The sequence below is a fragment of the Halichoeres trimaculatus genome, unplaced genomic scaffold (assembly GCF_033239565.1).
Source record: "Halichoeres trimaculatus isolate MK-OKI-2021-1 unplaced genomic scaffold, fHalTri1.1 fHalTri1_scaffold_5, whole genome shotgun sequence".
In the NCBI taxonomy this organism is placed as follows: Eukaryota; Metazoa; Chordata; class Actinopteri; order Labriformes; family Labridae; genus Halichoeres; species Halichoeres trimaculatus.
In genome coordinates this window covers 9,713,496-9,736,205 of record NW_027437183.1, presented here as the reverse complement: position 1 = coordinate 9,736,205, position 22,710 = coordinate 9,713,496, and the positions used below count along the sequence as shown (strand labels likewise).

The following is a 22,710-nucleotide window of genomic DNA, read 5'->3' as shown; positions in this document are numbered from 1 at the left end:
CTGGTATTGGAATCAGGCCAATACCAGCCTTTTTTCAAGGAATCAGTACTTGCGACTTCACCAGGGAGAGTTAAACATTTAACTTGTTTTATTTTGCCCTTCAGTTTATTTGTAAAAAAAAAAAAAGTTATTAAAACTCTGAAAGATGTTAGTTTTATTTTGCACTTTTGTTAATTTATTAAAAACAAGTTGTAAAAACTCAGCGAGTTGTTGGTGTTTTATTTTGGACTTGATGGCAGAGTGACTATGCTGTCATTTGTAAAATAATCCACCACTGTTAATTGGAATTTTATGTATCAAAAGTACCAATGGTGTCTGTACTAGGTATCGGAGTACTTGCACTGGTATCAGTCTAAAAAAAGTGGTATCAAACATCCCTAGTATATTTATATTTTTACTGTTTGAACAAGATTTTTTACATTGAAGTCATTTGGCAGGTAACGGCAGGTTTAAAATAAACATAGAGCTTCCACCTGTCCCCTCTTGAACATTGCAGGAGCTTGTTATATCTTTTTCTACGTCATTGCTACATTGTCTTTGTACTGACTGTGATGTTTTTGTCACTGGGCAAGGAGTCATGTACCTTTGCTGTTTATATTTATGTTTGAGATTAATAAAGATCAAATCAAGCCAGTTAATTCCTCTTTTAAACGGTGCCCTGTTTGTAAGGAAAATGCATTTGTGTAACGAGCAGCAGAGCTCAGTCTGTGGGTCACACCCATAAGAAATATGCCAATCTTCTCTGATAACCCATTCTGCTGTTGCTGCTGACTCTTGCTTTGAGCTTCTGGTGCTAATAATCGGGTCGGCAGCATCTGTGAGCATAGACCCTGTCACAGTGGTCAGTCTGTGTCTGCTCCAAGGCCTGGCACGCCACGTTAGCTGGTGTTCCTCAAACAATGAATACAGCACTGTTTGGAGTGAGCCCTAGTACCATCTCCAAAGTGAAGGCCATGCTCCATATAACAGGGGATGTCAGAGACAGAACAATGGACAGCAGAATGGGCTGACTATGGAAGATTAAAATGATCTTATGATACATCATTTCAAAAGCACATCAGCCACAAATGCTAGTGTCTTTATATTTCCACAAAAACATGTCATTATGCTGAAAGAGCCAGCCACTGTGCAGCTGAAATTGTGACTTGATCAATTGGAACATCTGTAGCTCATTTCCAAAGGGTCCAGAAAAATAAAAACAGACATCATGCTTTCATGATCCTGGGTTCCAGGCCAAGAAAATAAAATGTTACTGGATTTTAAAGTCGCAGGCTGCAACTATGATTTTCTTCACTGTTGGTGAAAGTATGAACAGTCTGCCTTCAGCTTGTTTCAATAAAACAAACTTATCCCAAAGTCCTCTTTCCAAACCCTGGGGTAACTGAGAGGTAAATGCTCAAACACACAGATTAACACACAAACATGCACCGCTTGGTTAAAAACGTGCTTCTCTGAGCAACTGGTGCATCCCCTGCCCTGAGGAATGCTGGCGCCATGCACGGAGGAGGCTCATTTCTAAATGGGGCTCCTCCATCCTACAACAAGGAGCGGAACGAACGGGAAACACAATAACCGGCCAGGCATTTGCATATCAAGCGTCCCAAAATTAGCCTTGGGAGACCCAGACACAAAGAGCGATAGAGGCATGTGAAGAAAGGGAAGAAACAGATGGAAATGGAGTGGATTTTGAGAAACAGGGGGTGACAGCTTAAGGATCATGTGAACGCATGTGGATCACTGTCATATCAATCAGAGTTCAAAGAGCACAAATGTTTCAAATTGGGTTCAACCACACATGAATATTAATTAAAATTTCAGCGATAATGTCAATCACCCCCTTCTCTTTCTTCTTCCTCTTTTCTCTCTGACTCTGCTCCTTTCCCTCTTTCCTCATTTCCTTCTCCTCTCCCATCTCTGCCTCTGTCTGTTTTCCTCGCCCTCACACTCACACGCAGAGCCCAAAAACACACAAACAGCAGCGCTATCCCGAGGTTGATGGCTGTCACCTTTGTGTACTCAGCCTCTTTCAGGAGCCAGCAATGCAAATAACACCTTTATGAATATTCATGATGGATTTGAGATGGAAAGAGAGAGAAGGCAAGGTGGGGGGGACAAAAAAAAAGAGAAGAGGAGGAGGAAAAAAAACAGAGTTATGAGGGGGAAACTGAAGGGTAGAGAGGACAGAACGTAGCAGAACGGCGTAGAAGGAAAGAGAATGTGGACTAGATTAAGAGAACAAGCAGTGAGGGTGGCTGTTTGATTCAAGACCAAGAGAGGTCTGTTTGTTTGTGATCATGTGCGCAGGCTTAGTGTTAACCTATTTACCTTTCAAGTGACTGACAGTCTATTGTCGCTTTACTGATTCCTGAGGGAACAGAGAGCCAGATAATAATGACAGCAAGGTTTCAGTAGAGAGGTAAACACAGTGGATGAGTCAAAATTATATAAATGACAGAAACACCCTTAGTCCTTCAGAATAATCTGTTTTCAAAGTCACTGAGCAGCTCCAGATGTTAAAGTTAAAAACCACTGACCATGCCAGGAACCTGGGTGTGATAGTGTACTCAGACCTGAGTTTTTTAACAAACACATTAAGACAGTTATTAAGTCGGCCTTCTATCACTGTGTGGAGGATTAAAGGACTAATGTGTCAGCAGGACTTGGAAAAACTAGTCCATGCTTTTATTTTCAGTAGGCTTGATTACTTGGGGTGCACTGATCACAACTTTCTGGCCATATAGGATCACGGATCTTCAAAAAGCCTGACCTGCTGATACCGATTTTTATTGTTTATACCTGACAGCGTATACCTTCAGTGTTCAAATCTTATTTTATTGAAAATCATTGAACAATACCTGTGAAACACTAAAATCTTTATGTTTGAACTTAAACAACCATTAAAGTGTCCTGAGTTTCAGGTCTCTGAGCAAAAAGCAACAATGGCTGGCTGTCAGACCTTCACGGAAGAATATAAGAACAGCGCAACAGAGTCTTTACTGGTCTCCCTAAAAAATCAGCTGGTTCAGAATGCTGCAGCTCGAGTCCTCACTAAGACCAAGAAAGTGGATCACATCAGTCCAGTTCTGAGGTCTTTACACCGGCTCCCTGTTTGTTAAAGGATAGACTTTAAAACATTCTTGTTGGTTTACAAAGCTCTGAATAGATTAGGGCCAAAATAAATCAGTGATCTTCTGATCCAGTATGAACCATCAAGACCACTCAGGTCATCTGGACCAGGTCTGCTTTAAGTCCCCAGAGTCAGAACCAAACATGGAGAAGCAGCATTCAGCTTCTGTGCTCCAAATATCTAAAGAAAACGGCCAGAAAACATTAGGTCTGCTGCCTTTCATTAGACAATTTGAACAAATCGTTTTGAAATCGTTTTTTAGCCGCACAACTTTGCACTGCGACTTATATGCTTATATCTTAAAATCTGTTCTAACCTACCTTCTTTTAACAATTTGTTTCATAGTATATCTTGTTTCTTGTTATTTTCTTAATCTTCTTTTTCATTTAATTTAAATTATTATCTTTTAATGTGTTTTCTCTGTAAAACACTTTGAATCGCCTTGCTAAAATGTGTTATAAAAATCAACTTCCCTTGCCTTTTAACCAGTCCATGTTCTTTGGGGACTTTTGTGTTGATTTTGGCGCCCCCTGTGGACAAACTTTAAAACTGTGTCCTGTACCTTGTGCCATTTTTTTCTATGAAAAGAGTTCATCTTTTCTTTCAACAGTCAAATGTATCACTCATCAAAGTTGATGCCATCGAAAATGTAAACAATTACATCATCCAGTGTAATTTACTGCATGATTATTTCGGCCCTGACTGATCCATCCTTATAATTGAGCTCTGTTCACTTCTTTCAAAGGAATTTCAGATACTTCAACAGTCACTCCACAACGCTCATTTTCAGAGCTGTGTGCCAAAGAATCATCCATGATATCAAAAAAGGCAACGTGTCCTCGGTCTCCAGTAGGAAACAGAAAGAAACATGAGATAGAAGTTCGCTTCATTTATTTTCAGCCTTTTTATTCAACCTGTCTTTTCATCTCATTTTTATCCATCCATAATTCGGTGCACATCTACATCTATATTAATGTGGTTAAAGTGGAGGTCGCTGAACAAATTCCTCACATGCTTACTATGAAATAAATGTGAGTTTTTTTTCTCACTGATGCTTACAGTAAATGAGTTACTGAGGCAGCTGTGGTGGAGTTAGTTGTTGAAGGTTGGCAGTTAGATTGCAGCTTCTACAGACACATTTCAAGGACACTGAACCACATCATTACTTCCAATGTCTGGATGAGCTTTTTTAGGCCTAAACCTTTATTAACTCTTCTTGAACTCACTGTGTCCTGCTCTGTGTGATCACTGTTCCTCATCCAGGGATGAAGAATGCAATCATCCACTGGCTTTGCTCAGCTCCTCCTGTCAACTTGTGTTGATGTTGAGCATCATTCTTCAGACATCCAGGGACTACAGGACTATAAGAGAAGCTGAGGTCTCTGAGCCACATGTTATTACCTCTTCTAGAGATCATCCTCAATGAAGGTTTTCAAAAATTACTTCATCAGAGCTTCAGATCGTTGTTTACTGTTTGTGCTGCCAAACAACTTGATTCCCACCCCAGATGTTTGAGATGAGAGTTTTACTTTTCAACACAAGAGCTCTGTTGCTTTCTCTTTTAGTTCATGGTGCAACACTCTTGATCAAAGTCTACGATGGTAACTTGAACTTGAAAGTTTCAGTTCAACAAGTCAAAATTTTATTTTGGGTTTTAGATAATCACAGCTGAAATCCTTTGCAAAGTTAATCACTTTACTAACAGGGTATCTTTGCTTATTTTCACTTTGTTTGAGTCGCTTTTATGTTTTTTAAACTACCATTTCTTATTCCGCGGCTCAAACATTTTTTTCCCTTTTACCTTGGAGTAAAACGGTCATCGTATAACATGAACTTCAAGTGGAAAATAACTTAACAGTTACAAGAAAACATCAACAAACCCCTCCTGTGATGCTTTTTCAACCACACTCTTACTCACAGTATGGCTCAATATAACAGCAACATGCAACTACCAATCTTTGAGTAATTTGAAGCTGTGAGATCATGCTGGCTGAGAGACATATGTGTGTGAATGTGTGGGACTGAGTCTTGTCTTTAACAGCTAGAGTGGTAATTCAGAGGACGGCTTTTGAAACAGAGTCAAGGCGGCTTGGTCTCTGATTCAAGTGCTGTGAGAGATTTCCTGGTGAGAATATGACAAAGATGAGGAAAGTGTCAGACATAAAGTAAGACAAGGAGTCCAAGAGAAGCTGTGCAGAAATAGAAAAGAGCAGGGAAGCTCTAACTTCAAGACTGACATTAATTTATGGAGGGGGAAGCTCAATATACATCAAAGTATCAGGTTTTTTTGTTTAATCATTATTATCAGGATTTTTTGTTCAGTTTTTTATTTGAATTCTCCATTTTAGTCTTTGTTCATAAGCTGGATTGGAAAAAAAAGTTGACAATTTTATTTATTTATTCATTTATTTATTTATCTTATTTTATTTTATTTTTTTTATTTATTTATTTATTTATTTATTTATTTTATTTTATTTTTTTTTATTTTATTTTATTTTTTATTTTTTTTTTGGGGGGGGGGGTCATCATCATTAAACTTTTTCACATGGTCTAACATTCAAAAAAGCAAACTAAAAATTGCAAAAATCCAATATATTGAAAAATCTAATTTTAAATCAAATCGGCACCCAAAGAAATTGTAAAATAATCAAATCCGAAGAAAAGGATATCATCCTGGCCCTATTAAATGCATTTCTCTTATTAATATGGTTTAAGTACAGATTCAAACACACAAACACCTCAAATCATTCCTGTATCTATGTTTTGCCTCTCTGTAATGTTTTTTCAACTGCTTCATATTCACCCACTATATCATAATTCTCACTTGAAGATATGTTACATGTTCTATAGAAGGTAAATAGTCTTTTTTCTTGTCTTGTTGTCTTGATTTTCCATAAAACTTGTGATTAAAGTCCACCAGAGGACTTTTTAGCCAGTTAAGAGACAGATATTGATACTCATGCCTCTGCAGGACCAATGAAAAAAAAAAAATAAGACTGTCAGTGTCAGACGAGGAAATTAAAAGCTCCAGAAACAGCCTGTTGTCACATTTTCTATCACACAGAGTCTTGATGACTGATAGTGTTGAAAGATGAAGCAGAACTTGTTAGAAAACATCACTTACATATCAGCGAGATATGACTGGCCCTGCTTTTTCTATTGGTACTAATTTTCATACTGACCTAGCAGAGTATCCTATCAACTGCATTCCCTCCTCACTCACGGTGACAATCTTTAGGTTACAATTTACAGAGGTATTCTGGGTGTAGCTTGCAATTTGTAGCTGTGCTCAAAAGCTGGAAGGGGCTAAGTTGTGTGAAAATTAGGAAACAAAGAGAAGGAGGAAATAAAAAAAGAGTGACCTGTGCGAACAAGAGGAACGTGTGACCAGCAGAGGAGCAGTGGGTTGTGTTTGGAAGGTTTTGGGTTTTAAAACATCCAACACAGATCAAAAAACAGTACACTGTAAAATATGCTGAGTGTTTGGCATAACTGTTGGATTCGAGATCACTGTCTACCAAGAGCACAGGTGAAACGGGGCAGAGGAGGCCGATGAGGATTGAGGAGACATTTGCTCGAGGCATGGTGTACGACAAGGAGGAGAAGACGACACCGCTCCTCTCCTGGCAACACATTCTTCTCATGTGTCACTGGGCACTCATTTTTTTAATCTTCTTTTCCTAATTCACAGCACACCTCAGCCCCTCCCTTGCAGTTCACAGCTCTACCTAGAATGCCTTTGTTAAGTGCGACATAAACCATGAGTGAGAAAGGTACGGAGGTCGCACAGTGGCAGACCACTGACATCCTGTACTGCTCAAATTCCTTGTGTGCATAATCAATAAGACATGCACTGTTTGATATCATATGGATATTCAATGTGCAGTGATCCATAAGAAAAAATACATGATATACCACAAAACACATCTTTAGCATTTAAAATTCCGTAATATAAATCTTCCATCACACCCCCCAAAACTTAATGTTATTGTAAGATCCATCCTAGTTGTGTTTGCTGGTGAGCTGTGTTGGGTTTCATTGATGAGCTCAACTCAGTGTCATCTGCATAGCAGTGAGCATTCATGAAGAGTTTCCTGATGATATCCCTGAGAGGAAGCATATAAAAGGTGAACAGAATCGGCCCGAGCACAAGACCTTGTGGAACTCCATGACTAAGTGGAGATATATAAATAAAGATGGTCAGTCCGGCTGTTTTTTGATGGTTTTGCAACCAAAAATGTTCAGATATAGCTGTGCACCATTAGGAAACACCAATAAGTTAGCTTTCAAGTCAGATAAAAAGAGATAACCATACGTAAATGCATTCACTGCACTCCTGGCATTTTTTAGGTGAAGTGTATGTCAGAATCCATTCATCCCAACTTAGAGTGGTCTACTCACAAGTAATAGCAGTTCTTAAAAAAAGGTAAAAAATAAAAATAAAAAAAAAGGGTAACACTTTACTTTAGAGGTCTGCAAATTACATCACTCTTAGGTAATAATTAGACAAAGTTTTTTTCTTATTTCTTTGAAATTAGCGTATAACTTCTTTAAAATAGTGACCAAATTTATTGTCGCAAGTCAAAATTGGTAGGTTACTGTTTCTTTCCAGTTTCATTGAAATTTACTTCAAATTGCAAGGTAAGAAAGTGAAAATTAGCAAATAATTTATTTGAAATTAGATCACAACCCACCACAAAATATTTTTAGAGGTATCCAACGTTTCTGCTATTTCCAGAAAAGAGGGTGATAAATAGCTGCTTAGTTCTTGAATACAGAAGTTAGGTTCATTGTTTCCTCTGATAATTACCTTTGAATTGTTAAGTGAATAAATCACTTTCTCAAAAAACAGTTGATAATTAGCTATTTGTTGTATAATTTCACCAAGTTCTTTAGTAACAAGTTTGTTTTGAGATCACATGCAAAATTATATACCTTTATGATTAGGCCTATAGTGTTTTACGTGATACAACTGAAGGCTTCAGATGTGATATTCACCAAGAGTGGGGTTGTAATTTGGTCTTACATGATTGTGATAGACACTGTGAGTACAGGCGCACTGCAAGAAAGAATCTGGCTAGAAGGTATGTGCTAATTTTCACCAAATTCTCATTAAATGTTGGGGTAATTTCAAAGAAATAAGAAAAAACTTTGTCTAATCAATACCTAAGTGCGATGTGACTTGAGGACCTCTAAAGTAAAGTGTTACCAAAAAAAAGGATATAAACACAGAATGGGCGTTTTTTTACTTACAGGAAAAACCTATACCATAAGTCAGTTTGAATGACTTAGCGACATGTATGAAATATGTAGGATTTTCTTTTAACACACTGGCAGCTCATTTTTCTGCTTCATCCCAGCTGAAAGAAATCATGTAATTCTCATTTTCATCTTTTGTGCCTCGTCACGATTGCATGAAAGAGCATTTGTCAGTTGGAAGGGTTTGAGACAAAGAGCAGCAGAGAAACAAGAAAAACCAACAAATAAACAAACACGAAGAGAGGGAAAGCGAAGCAGCGGAGCCAGAAAGACACACACAGACAATGAAAATCACAGCACTCAGCCAAAACACTAATATTCAGACACACAATGGATATTAGAATAACACACACACACACACAAAGGCAAATGTGATAAGGAGAGATTTCCAGCAACTAAAGCAACATATATAAATGTGTGTTTGCTTAAAGCTGCAAACACTCAGACACAAACAGTCGCAGAAACAATTGATTCCACCTCCTTTCTGGTGAAAAGGGCATTTGGGGTGAAATCGATGGTGGATCTTGTGGAATAAAGGCATCCTGGGCATACTGAGTGTGTGTGCATGTGGTGACACTGAGGAGGAAAGCGTGTGTGTGGGGTGTAACCACAAGAGATGACTAGCTAGATCTCAAAAGTACATCTCCCCTCTGATCCCAGGAAAAACCCACTAATCCCTTCACACACACCGACACACACCCACAGAAAGAATGGGGCAATAAATACAGGCCACATATGACTTCACACACCTAAAACAAATGACTTTTGTAAAACCTGTCCCATGAAAACAGACAAAACGGGAGAAAATGGAGTTAAAGGACCAAGCAGAAGCAGAGAGGACGTATTTGCCTTTGATACAGCTCTCTTTATCTACAGTGTATCTCTCACACTCACGCATTACATTTATCCCCACATCAGTAATCATCTCGCTAATTAGCCAACCAAACAAGGCTAGCACACAGTTCAAGACAGCAGCTCTCTAGCGAGGGAGATACTAATCACTTTGACCCTCGTTCTGTCAACAATCGCACTGCTGGAAAATGCTGGAATGCTCCACTGAACACGGATTATAGGCATCAAACTTCTATAGAGAGGGTTTGCACAGATTTTAACACTGAATTAAATGCTTTTGGCTGCACAGAGCGCAGATTTATCTCTGAGCTCTGCCCTCTTTTCTGCCTTTTGAAGTTACAAGTGATGATGGTGTGGTGATTAGTCAGACCAGAGACGCTGATTAATTTGTCTTTTGTCTTAGTTTTGTTCTGCTGTGCTGAACCAGATAAATGCCTGACAAGCAAAAGTAGAATAGTCTCTGCAGTAAATGCTGTATGAATGAATTTCAAGGAAACTGCTGATGGTTGTGATGAGTGACTTTAACAACAGGACTTTCACTGCCAGCTTAACATCATGTGATGCTTCATGGCTAAGTATCAGTTTGATGCTATCAACCTCTTGTGCTTGTTTTTTTGTTGTTGTTGTAACTGTTTTTGCAGTTGTTTTCCTTTCCTTTTTTTATTTGGGAGGGTTGTTTATTCTTTGTTGTATTTTTTTGTTTTGTTTTGTTTTTAGGGGGGTTGTTTTCTTTTGTTTTTTCATATGCTGTGTTTTTTTTTTTTTTGTTTGTTTTATGCTTTTTTTGTATTTGTCATATGCTGTGGTTGTCAGGCCTTGTATTTGTCATGTCTCGTGATTGTTAGGGTGTGTATTTGTTTTATGTTGTTTAATTGTCTCCTGCAGGCATTATTGTTTTTGAAAATTAATTCAAAAAAATAAAAATAAAAAAAGGACTTTCACAAAAAAGACCAGGACCCAAGTCCAGTCCTGAAGTCAGTATGATGTAATGGTTTAAATTTGTTCCACTATATTAGCCTATAGTTTCACTCTAACCTCATTCTGGACACAAAGAATACACACATACCTCCTTGTGCATCATCCAAATGACATGCCAAAGACGAACAATGACACGGGATGAGAAAACACCAAGTTCAAAGTCAGGATTTAGGCTTGTGTTACTCTCTTCTCTATTAAAGTTTGACTGGCAGGTATTTAATGAGGTTTGCTCGATGAGGTTTGTTAAACTGCATGACCTGCCCTGCTGCATCTGCACAAAAAGCTCCACTTAAAATCATAGCATTAAGTTTAAATTCAGGGTTTAATCTGTAGATTGATGTCATTCTTTACAGGATTTACGGTAGAGTTAAGATATCAGAGAGAGATTTGGGGGACTACATGTTTGTTATGGTCAGGGGCGGGTCTTTTTCAAAACTTTTTCGACTGGGTTGGCCCAAGTGGTTAAAGAATGAATCCAAAGCAAGTTCACAAATGACAAACTCCACAAGCTAAAATAATAATTATAATTATGAAAATAACAATACATTTTATTTATAAGCCTTTTCTAGAAACTCAAAGACACTTTGCAGAGGTTAAAAGAAGCATCATTAGAAAAACAACACACACAATAACAGAACATGAACGAAGAGGAGGAAGCAAGTATCTCTTTAGCTTGAGATTACACTAAGATGAAACCTAATAAAATAATATTTAACAGTGTATAACTCAACAACATCTGGGCCTGTTAGTTTGTTATATGAGGCACCCATATAATCATGGGATATTTCAGCTTATGAAAGAAGCACCTGAAGCATCCTGCCCAGCAGAGAAAAAGTAGTGCTGAATCACAGTTGCATCTGAAGGAGACTTGGAAATCGTATGGCCTTTGATGCACCGATGGGAGGCAATCAATCCCTGACTTGTGACACAGCTAACATGTCAAAAACTTACACTGAGGACATCGAAAGTAATGACTTCCCTTATCCTTATAAGGGAAGTCATTACTTTCGATTTAAATGAGAAAACAATACCACCACCACCCCCCGCTTTGTTGCTTTTTGCAAACTGGAGAAATGGCGGGAACTCCTGCTTTGGAAACCTGTGAAGTAACAGGAAATCGGCTCCTAATTTACAGTGGCTCAAAAAATTGGTGTAAAAGCAGGGTTAATGACCTTTTTTGACAAATAAGCTCTTTTTTAATGAAAGGATCCAGTTTTAATCTCTTTGAATTACATGAGAAGCGTACAACACCTTTACTCCCCTCTTTCATGTGTCTTTGTTAACCTCCTCTTTAAAACCTCCTCTTCCCCCTTCAAAGTGAATCTTGGCTTTTCCACACAGAGCGAGGGAGTCCATTTAAGTTTGGCCCATTATCTTTGGCTTCTTATTAATATCTGAGCCTGAGCAGCAGTGTCAAAAAGCAATTACAGACTCATCTAGCTCATGTCTCGTATGTCTGTTGTGTTCTTTCAGCCATAAACATGTTTAATTGTCTATCAGGATCATTTTCACTCACAGTCTGGGACACTGGCAGTAGATCTATAATAAGTCTGGGAGCTGCAGACTGCAATTAATGTGCTGCAGGATGTCAGGAAAACATTTTGGTTGGAAAATTCACATTTTTTTCCTCCTTTTTCAGCCTTAAGTATACCTTTATAATCCCACTTTTCAACATTGTAAGTGCGTCCCTACTAAATGTGATTGAAGACAAAATAAATGAGAATTGAGAATCTGAACCTGTTTTTTTTCTGTTTTCTTGGAGTGGGTGCCATTACTAAAACTTTAAATGTCACTGAAGTGGAGGTAGAAGACTCGGCGGTGTAATTATAACCAGATTTCTCAGACATCCGCAGGTTTCAGCTTCAGCTGAGTAGCTGTCTGCAGACGGGTACTCTCATCTTCAAGTGACAAAAGAAGCGTGTATGGTTATGTGAGACTACGTGCCCTGTGACAGGTGATACAGCGAGGATGCCCAATCCAATTTGGCAAATGTGTGTTGCCTGGAGCCCTCCGTCATTGCATCCCGACTTTTTGGAAGAGCACTAGAGTGGAGATGAGATCTGCTTTTCAGGTCTCTGCTCTTACGCCTTCTTTTTCTTCTTTTTTCTGTTCTCCGTAGTTTCTCCTGTCATCCCCTCTTTCCTCGCCTCTCTGTCTTTGTCTGTCACTCTCCGTGTCCTTACATCTGCTCAGCAGTTTATCATAATCACATCATCTCAATGTGATGGAGCACACTTAAGACTTATTACGTGTAACACACACAACCAAAGGAATGAGATCCACTTAAGTGTGATTACATGTCTGACTGTGCTTCTAACATGGGAGATTATCCATGGAACTGTATGCAGGGGCAGAGGGCAACACACACACATACACACACACACACACACACACACACACACACACACACACACACACACACACACACACAAGCTCAGATGCTAGAAAGCTAAGCAAAACACTCACTACAACATTTCTAAACTGGACACTTTTCAAATGGTGACTCAGATGGACACAGCATGTCCCGACAAAAGACCGGAACAGAAAAAAAAGGATTCAAGAAAAACCAAGACAAGACGATATGAGGTCACACAAAAGGACAACAAGATTTTTTCCCTTTCGGTGTCTTTCTTTCTTTGGACCGAACACGCACTTGTGTGCACACACACAAACACAGCAGGAGGGTTTTGCAATAGAGACAGAGACAAAGTGTCTGTAGGGGGAACCAAAGAGGCCAGCTCATCCTTCCTTTGTGTGTGTTTTTGTGTATTTGTGTGCACTTGAGATACACACAAAAGTGTATGGAACAGAAGAGAAATGTGCACAAGGTGTGGGTGAGGTATTTTTTTTTCTCTGTGTGTGTATTTGGTCCATGAGTTGTGGGTCAAGGTGCAGTTCAGTCAGCCACTTTTTCTTTGTCTTTGCTGTCCTTAGAAGACCTCAGGAACAAATGGACACTCAGAGGAGCATACTGCCTTCTATTTTTAAAGATTCGGTTAATAGTTTAGAAATTGTGTTTTGTTACTGCGATGATTTTAACATCACATTTTTTTATGTAAATTACTTTTTCATTTTAGTCCAACAGCGATAAATAGTATTCTATCTGGATTATCATAAAGAATCAAACCGCCGTCAGCCCACTACATCAACTACGCAAATAAAAAAGGACTGTCGTGACTTACAGAAACATCTGTTCAACATAAAAGCATTACGCTTTTTCAGGGTTACAGTTAGAATATCACTGATGGTGGTTATACCTCTGCTCGCCTTGTCTAAATACCTCCACCAAGGAGGTTGTGTTTTTGGGAGAGTCTGTTTGTTTGTCTGTGAACAACATAACTCAAATAGTAACAAAAGGATCTTCATGAAATTTTCGGGAAATGTTCAAAATGGGAAAAGGAAGAAGTGATTAAATTTTGGAGATGATCCAGATCACTGTCTGTACCCAGGATTCTTTTAAAGGATTCTTTATCATCGTGAGATAGGGCCGTTTTCACCATATATGTATATAACTCTTTTGGGTGCAGAATCCAAAACTGATCTCAGTTTTTCTGTATCAAGTCAAGTTTTTGAACTATAGGATCCCTGTTTTCTTAAGAATATGAAAAATACTTAACAGATATGTGCTTGTTAAATAAAAATCTTCAAATATTGACAATTGTTTTCAGAAGGTAAGTTTTACTGTAGCTAATCAGTGGAATTTGGCATATCTAGAGAGTAAACTGTGGAGAAAAAACATGACATGCTTGAAAAAACTGACTGCAATTTTAGAATCAGCATGCTAATTCTAGTTATAAACAGCATAAAAATCTAACTCAATGGAAAAAAACTTTAAATTGTTCCCCAGTGTTATCAGTCAGGTGACCCTCCTTTTTTATATACTTGTGAAAATTGGTCAGAACAGAAAATTTTCATTGGAGGTTCTTTATTTATGTTGAGATAAGGTAAGAGATAAAGTTATAAGGTAAGAGTAACAATTTCTAACAGTGTTACTTTTATCACTTGTATAAAGTTCATTGTTAAGGATACTTTGTAATAATCAGCAACTTAAAGATGCACTCAATAGATCTGTCATCGTGGCCTGGGTGGCAGGACAGGATGGGGATTTTGCTTTCCCTATCAGAAATGGTTGATACTTTATAGCTGCTCAAATTTCTTCACATCTGTGCCTCATAACTGTCATGATTCCCCAACAGTCAAAACCGGCCTGAGATAAAAACTAATGTTTTTGCCACAGTGTTAACAGACAGAAGTGAAACGTATCAGACTCAGGTCAGGCTATCCCTGGCAAGCTTTTGCTGTTGCGAATCAATCACCATTGTCGTAAGGGTTCAGCCAATCAGAATCAAGTATCTGACACAGCCTGATATCATATCTGTGAAACAACTGACTTTTTATAAAATACTGGGGAGTGAGAGCACATGGATATATAATTACACATGATGATGTGTACATGTCATTTGTTTCTCATTAAAGCTACATTGAATTTATTTAATCAAGCAGAAACTCGGACGCCGTGTTAACTGATTTTTTTCTGAAGTGTCACAGTGTTTCTGACATCCTGTTATTTCTTTAAATGTACTGTAAGAAGAATTATGTCTGCTCCTTTGGGATTATTGTCATGCATGAAACACACATCGACTTCATCTCTTCCAAACAATCATTGCTGCACAAATAAGCAGCTTTCATGATGTTAAACAGAATTCTTTGACATTCTGGGCTAATGACTTGAAAGTATTCAAGCTTCATTTGAAAAGGGGAGTGAGCTGACATGTGGCAATTACTGTGTTCGAGGTTTGCAGGTTTTCTTTGAATGAATATGAGTGATTGAAATAATTAAATAAGTTTCTGAGTTGCCGAAAGTTGCTCTCGGAAATGTTTCAAGAACTTCTAACCTCAAAAGAGTTCATTTGATAACTAGCTTTTTGATTTGTTATGTGCTGGGATTTCCTTTGGATGGGATGATAAAAGTGAACATCTGTCATTTGTCAGCTGAGATCCCTAAAGTCAGAGAAATGATGAAGCAGATATGGATGCTTAGTCTAGATCAGTGGTTGTAAACTTATTTCCAGCCAGTGAACCGAGGAGAAATGTGTTTCCTGGGATACAAGCGCAGGAAAACATATTGCTACTTATATGGGAAATCATACAGGTGACCTCTTAAAGCACACCTGAGAGCCATTTAAGGTACCATCCTTCAGTTTCTGGACTTCAGTATCTGCCCAGATTTTATACTTCCTCAACCTGCAGTCCCGCTCTGTCATCCTCCCTCCTCTCCCTCCTCTCATTTTCTGTGTTTTCTCCTCTCCTTGGCTCAGTCATGAATATGCATGAGGTTGTTATTTGCATCGCTGACTCCTGAAAGCGTCTGAGTACACAAAGGTGACAGCCATCAACCTCAGGAGGCGGCGGTGTGGAGAGATGAGAGAGCGAATGAGGAGGGAAAATATAAATGGAAATGATAGCGAGAAGGGTTGAGGAGAAATTGAGGCAAAAGGGAGGTAACAAAAGAGGAGAGGAGAATACCACAAAGCCAAACAAAGCCTCTGAGAGAATCTGTGTCCTTACTTTAACGTAAACTGCTCCGTGTTTGAATCTGTCTTCATGTAGACGCCAAACGCCACCGTCTTGCCGAGTCGGACCGGGCTGGGTGGCACCAAAACCTCCACGTTTTCATCCAGTTTCAGTTTTTCTCCTTTTGCCGAAACCGGACCAACCGTCATGACCACAGAACCAGCTTTCTGCATGTCCTGAAGACCCCCATCCACCAGGGGGCTCCATTGTCCCCCAAGGCCCAATCCCAGTGCTCCAAGAGGCCCGATGTTGGCGCTCTGACCTTTCCACGGCTCGTTAACGACAGGGGGACACTCCTGACCGCCTCCTTCCACTGGTATGATGGAGTAATATACATCCACTGACGGCAGAGTCACTTCAGGAGGTCTTTTTCGCACTTGCGGTGGTGTAAACCAAGCTGGGGGAATCTCCAGACGGACCACACACATGCCAGATGGTCCCATGAGCCGGCAGCCCGCCGAGGGTGCCGACTCGCTGGTGTCCCGGATGGCTATGGCTCTGACACATGGGAGGAGAGCTGGGGGAGGCGGGTCAGGCTCATCCCAACGCCTCCCTACCAGGTAAAAGAGAACCTGAAGACAAAAATCAATGTATGATGTTATGATGGGAAAAATCAGGGACAGGAAGAGCTATCTGTTTTTAGTTAGACTGTAATCGTTATCAAGGTGGGGATTGGTGCATGATTCCTAGCCAACAATATGTCCCTCTTAAGAAAAAATAAAAATCAGATTACATTTTTCTTTCTCACTCTGTAAAAGTCAGCAGTTAGGATCAAACATCTGGCAAATTTAGCTTAAAACAGATGACAGTGACCAAAGCATTGTCTCTCCTCTTTTTATACACAAAGAAATGAAGACTTTAATTTAGAATGATGAAAGTCTTTTAACAGTCAAAAAAAACAAGTGTAAATTGGTTTTCTGAAAAGAAAGAAAAACCATTACCTGTATCCAGGGCCTCGTGGACCCCACTTTGGGCACCACCACTTGACCTTTAACCTTCCAGTTCAGAGTCACATGGTTGGCCGTGGCCAGCAGATGAGGTGGCGGCCCCTGAAGCAGCTCCACCGGGATTGGCTGTTCGATGCTCATGTTCCCGTAGCTGCAGTTGACACTGGGCAGGGTTTGAGGGGCGGCGACTCCCGGTTCCAGCTGGTGGAGGAAAAAGGGCTCCGTCCGCTGCGATAGACTTCCATTCCTCATAACCTCCTGATTGGCTTCTCGCAAGAAGAAGGCGGAGTCGGCCCCGCTTAGCTGGCATTGGACAGGGAGGTAGGTGGGAAGGGCGGAGGAGAAACGAGGCTGGGGGGTGTCTGCGCTGCCACCTGGTCCGAATCCTGCTGCGCCTGATTGATGGAAAAAAAAGGAGAAGAAAAAGGTTTGAATTACATTAGGATCTCCTTTCTTAAAAATAACTCATCACAGGAATTCCCACAGTGTTATTTAAAATCCAAACAGCTCATCATCCATTAAAGACAAGTCAACAAACAGAATGTAAATCTCACGGCCGCTGACCTGTGAAATGCATTTCTATTGTAAACACACTGATGTAAACACAAGCACACATCATCAGCTTTTACTCATAAATTCACAGACACATTACAGACTGCTGGAACAACATACACCACAGTATACATGGTGTTTCTTCACACATTAGCTCTAAGCTGTGTGTACAAGACTGATCGACTCAGCATCTCACAGGATTCTCCGTTAATGCATCACTTTTTATCCCCCATTCCAAAAGTGTTACACCAGCATATATCAAAAATGATATATTGCTCCTTGGCAGTTTATTTCCATATATTTACATTCACTTTTCATCCCTTTCCGGCTGTATTTATCACACACTGCATATATACGGGGACTTTAGAGTCCAGGATTACCGGGATATCTGTGCGGTGTTTCATATCCAAAGGAGATGAGGAGTTGCAATGGCTGCGCTCTGATGGGATGGAGATTTGATCCCTAACCTCTCTTATCCTTTATCACTCATTATTTTTCATCCTACGTTCAGCTTGCTCAGCTTTATGTGCCACGAGGTACGGAAATATCAAATGGATCAATTCTTGATAACTCTTTAAGTTCAGGTGTAAGCTAAACATGCTTGGCCACAGAAAGTTGTAGATATAATTTGTTAAATTCAGCCTGCAAAAGGACCAGATAAGACATATTGCACCATGGGTAATGTATTTCTGCTGTTACCATGTATTGCCAAGATAAACTGCAGCATAGCCTGCCTCAGCATTTTCAATATGGTGATCGTCATTGTTAGACCTCTCTTGGGACACCAACGCTTGACATCCCATGGACTATGTTCACATTTCACAGTCTATGCTCAAGCCAAGGGAGTCTTTAGGGGTTCAGTTAGCATGCATAAGCTCCAAATAGTTCAAACAGATCTACTTGATGGCTCTTTACATTATTTCCAGTTATAAATTTAAAAAAAATGCTCTAGATGTCTGTTAATACCATTTTAGCTGTTTCACATTTAAAATTTCAGTAGCTCTGAGTGCATTTCTGACTATTTTGAAGTGGGCTAGTTGAGAAAGTTATTACTTTTTTTGTTTGTTTTCATAATGAATTTTGTCTCAAAATGCAATTGTATCATTCTTATTTAGGGACAAAATGTAACTGAGTTTCTATCATTGCCCATAGTTTTATTCTCCACGACCATAAATTAGCTATCTTACAAAATCTCTAAAATTAGAAGTGTGAAAATATATTGATGCAGCAATATATCACAATACTTTGACCTGTGATAAAATATTGATATTTCAACTGTTAATATTGATATTTTGGTTAGAATAAAAAAATCAATATTTTAGGTGAATTGGAAGTACAACACTTCTTCCGCACCTCCACTGCGGTAGATAGGGCTACTCTGCTGTTTGTTGCCCACAAGCTGTATAATAAACATAATTTCAAAGTGTATTAAAATATTTTTACTACTAAACATGATGATGTGTGTTTTGATGCAGTAATCATCAATGTTTTCTCTCTATTCTTGGTTCAGTTAGTTTAAAATAATTTAAGGTTTAATTTTACAGTGCAGTATACTGTTAAACTAATAATCATAGTAACTATTTCCGTAATATTAGATTTTAGTTTAATGTCAAAGTAGTTTAAGTGACAAACTTGATGCACTTTATGTTTTCAAGTTAAGTGTTTGTATGAAACACTGCATCTGACTTTCATTATTTCAAACAGAGTAAAATAGAAAAGTTGTTTTCAATCAAATAGTTTACTGAGTAGAATATTGTAACATATCACAATATTGTGATACTGTGATACTATCATATTGTAACCCAAGTATACTGAGGTTCTTGCCAATACTAACCCATATCTAAAAGTCAGTGGTATGTATTCTTGTTATAGAAATTCAGTCTTAGGATCCCAGAGTAATTGCTAGTAACAGCTAATGAAGACTCTTCCTCAGTTTACAAGCTAGCATTTTGAAACCATACATTTATGGGTAAGCTATTCGACAATTTGCACTGCAGTCTGGTCACTTTTTTTTAACCAGAAAAACACATGAATGTGCTGTGAAAGAGAACAGGAAAGGAATACATTGTAAACTTTGGCCGCAAAATTTGTGAAAGAAGAGCATAAAACTGCATTTTTATATACAAAACTAAATTTCCATCTCAACACACCAAGGAACCAGTTCCAGCACAAACACAACGCACATACTGAAGTCGGTTGTGCATAAATGCGAGTGTGTAAATGCGTGTCTGTGTGTGCGTGTGTATTCATGTGTCCTAGGGTAGCAGAGTGTGAAAATATAATGAGGGTGGGACAGCGTAGCGCTGTCTGGGGCAAGTCATATGGAGGCAACTCCACAAAAAAATAATAGCAGAGAAATAAAGTGATACCTCGGTGCTACATGAATAAGCAGGCTGGTTTGGTTATGGTGCGTGGGCACGTTAGGAGACGTTTAGAGGGAGAGAGACAAGCTCAGGGAAATAAAGGAGGGGCTGCTGTGGATGTGGAGGAACAGAGGCTGTGGGATAAAAAAGAGGAGAATGAGACAGGGGAAAGGGGGAATATCCAAAGGGTAGACTAAAAGAGGAAAAAAGATAAGTAATTTCAAAAATAAAAAGAAAATTTAAAATAGTGTACATATTGTTCAGATTATAAAGAAACCACACTTTTTGGTACCACTTTATTTGTCTCTTGTTGTCTCGATACAAGTCACAAAATTATGCATTTTCTTGTACCACCATTGTTTCCTCCACAGTACAGTCCAGTAATAGTAAAGCTGTGCAAAACATAGGTACAAGGATTATATGGTTCTGTTTTGTTTTGTTTTGTTTTGTTTTGTTTTGTTTTGTATTGTTTGTTTTTTTTAGGGAGTGACTTTTTTTTAAATCAAGATACAAAAGTGTTTAGATTTGTTTTTAGCTTTATATGTAAAAATAAAGCTATTCTTTTTGGCCTATATATGCTTCTTTATTGCTTCTTCATATGGTTTAACATGGGCAAAGGTTCAAATTGTGAGATTAAAGTGTGTGTGGAGACTTCAGGCTGTTCCCAACAGCTTGTTAAAAAAGTCACACAGGGACTTAACAAGACCCACACAAGCTTTGCTCAACTTGTGACATCACTAATTGGTGGATGTTCAAAAAGGACAATTTTACAAAGTGTCATTGTGTAACGCTAACATGCTCTTCGTTGCAGGGGATTTTTTTTTCTATTGCCATGTTTTACAAGTTTAAATTTGAAACAGAGAAACACTGGTCAACTTAATGACAATGGCTTTGTAGCATGGCAACAGTAGAGGAGGGTTCTAGAGAGTCTTAAATCTTGGAGAACTGAAATCTGTAAAGCTACTACAAAGCTATCAAAAAAAGGATGATGGCTGAGTATGAGCATGATAACCCTTCCTTTAGAACAGGATATTTTCATGCAAGAGGCAAATTTTTGGCATCAAACGCTGGAAAAATAGTTATGCTATTTTAGTATTATCTTTTACTTTATTTATTTATTTATTTTTTTTTTTTAATCAAACATGGCATGAAAGTTTTGCTTCTTTACTTCATCCAGAATCAATAATAAAAGATCTAGTAATGGTTACAGAAATGATTAACATGTGCCTGACTTTGTGCGGTTCAGAGGTTCATATTATGGACCTTTAGGCTTGCAGTATGAAGGTCACAGAGAGCTAGCATGCTATGTGAGCCACCACACTGAGGCACTGAGAGACAGATTGGTTCAGATGCAGCCAGAGTTGATTTAGTAATGTAGCCTTATATCATCACCTCTTGACTTACAGATGTCAGAAGTCATGTGATCCAAACAGGAGATCACCTGAACATCAGGAAGCTGTTTTTTAAAAAGTAAATTCTGTTTCCCTTCAATGGGAGTCCTCGATGTGTCATGGCTTACATGTGTGTCTGTGTGTGGTGAGTCCACAGGAGTCTTATGAAGCATATGTCCTCATCCTGTACAGGGACCTCGAACAGCTGACGCACACATACACATATATACAGAAAACACACACTCATGCAGAGCTCTCTCATGCAGGCGGAGGTTGACCCTTGGATGAGATCATTAGCACTGTTTGAAATGTTTTCTCTTTCCTCAAAGTAATGATTCTCTTCTCCTTCTGTGCATAAATGTGGCTTTTGAATAGATCAGTCGACTATTTTGTTTTGTGAAATTGCTGTTGACCCTTGGTCTTTTTTCCAGTTAGCAGTCTGTAAATGTAAGCCTCCACTTTTGTCACTCTGGTGTTTTTGTCAGGAAAGCATCAATTTATACAATGAGCATGCAAACACACTCTCAGAGGTCTTAATCTCCTGTGAATAACATTTTCACACAAGAGAGTCAGGCTAATCTCAGCTCAATAGGCGGCGCTCTTCCACAACACAGCTTTAGCCTTTGGAATCTGGCACGCAAACGCTGATATGCCATTGGCTACCATTGAACCTGGCATGGTCTGGATACTCTGGCATCATCACTTTGGCAACCACAGCCACAACAGGAGTCCATACCTGCTGTGCCCTGCTGCACAGTGTGTCTGTGTGCATGTGTGTGAGTGTGCGCAGGTAGACGAGTGGTTCCCTGTTTATGTTCACATGGTGAGGTAAGTTTATGTGTTTGTGAGCAATGTGTAAAATGTGTGTGCTTGCTTTTGTGTGTATGTGTGGTCATGATGGCTGGAACAAAGAATACTGAACCTACACAAATGTGTGCATGTGTGTGTGATTGTGTGTGTGTGGAAAATTGGACAGGAACACAGCCAGATGTACAGAGATTTGACAAGGCCCATCTGTGATCTCTCTTCCCCCCAAAAATGCCCATTCTGCTCTATTTCAAAGTACACACACACACACACACACACACACACACACACACATACACAGACACTAATCAAAACACAGTGGAGCGTGTAGGACAGGAAAAAGAGAAAGAAAGGGGCAAAGAATGATGGGTATTGAGTCAGAAGATCTGATATTGTGTTGATCAAATATGTTTTATCTCTAATTAAAGACAGGCGTGCAGACAAATGGACTCGTGTAGCATATCTTTCATATCAGGCTGGTCTGGGTATCAGTCTGCAGGTGTTTCTGTGTATTTGGTTCAAACACAATAAAAGACTCTCATCAGAGGGAAACTGTTGTGCAGAAAGTTGAATGTGAAGACAAAGATGCTCACACACATCATCTATAGCTCTGTTTCACTTTCATGTGCGTGCTTTCATTGTGAGTGGGTGCTGCCTTGGCATGGTCCAGGGTGGCTATGCCAAAACAGAAGGTGCCAAAAAGCTACAGAATGTTATTCTAGATGCTGTTACTCACAATTTTCCTTAATGTATGAAAACTGCAACAAACTACGTTACCCCCCTCCTACTCTCCTCTCCCCTCCATCTGTTAGGCTGTCCATGCCAGTCCCCCAATTTTTCTCCCACATAGATTTTTCTTC

The 22,710-nt window shown here is 39.2% G+C and overlaps 1 protein-coding gene across 1 annotated transcript in view; it reads right to left on the bottom strand.

Annotated features, from left to right (window-relative positions):
- The window catches only part of LOC141790241 (transmembrane protein 132C), a 343,929-nt gene that overhangs the window by 201,243 nt on the left and 119,976 nt on the right, over window positions 1-22,710 (bottom strand). Inside the window, exons 2-3 of the mRNA XM_074669971.1 lie at window positions 16,732-17,132; window positions 15,785-16,362 (exon numbers count right to left, since the gene is read on the bottom strand). Of these exons, the coding sequence (XP_074526072.1) occupies window positions 15,785-16,362; window positions 16,732-17,132 (979 nt within the window). The remainder of the gene's footprint in view (window positions 1-15,784; window positions 16,363-16,731; window positions 17,133-22,710) is intronic.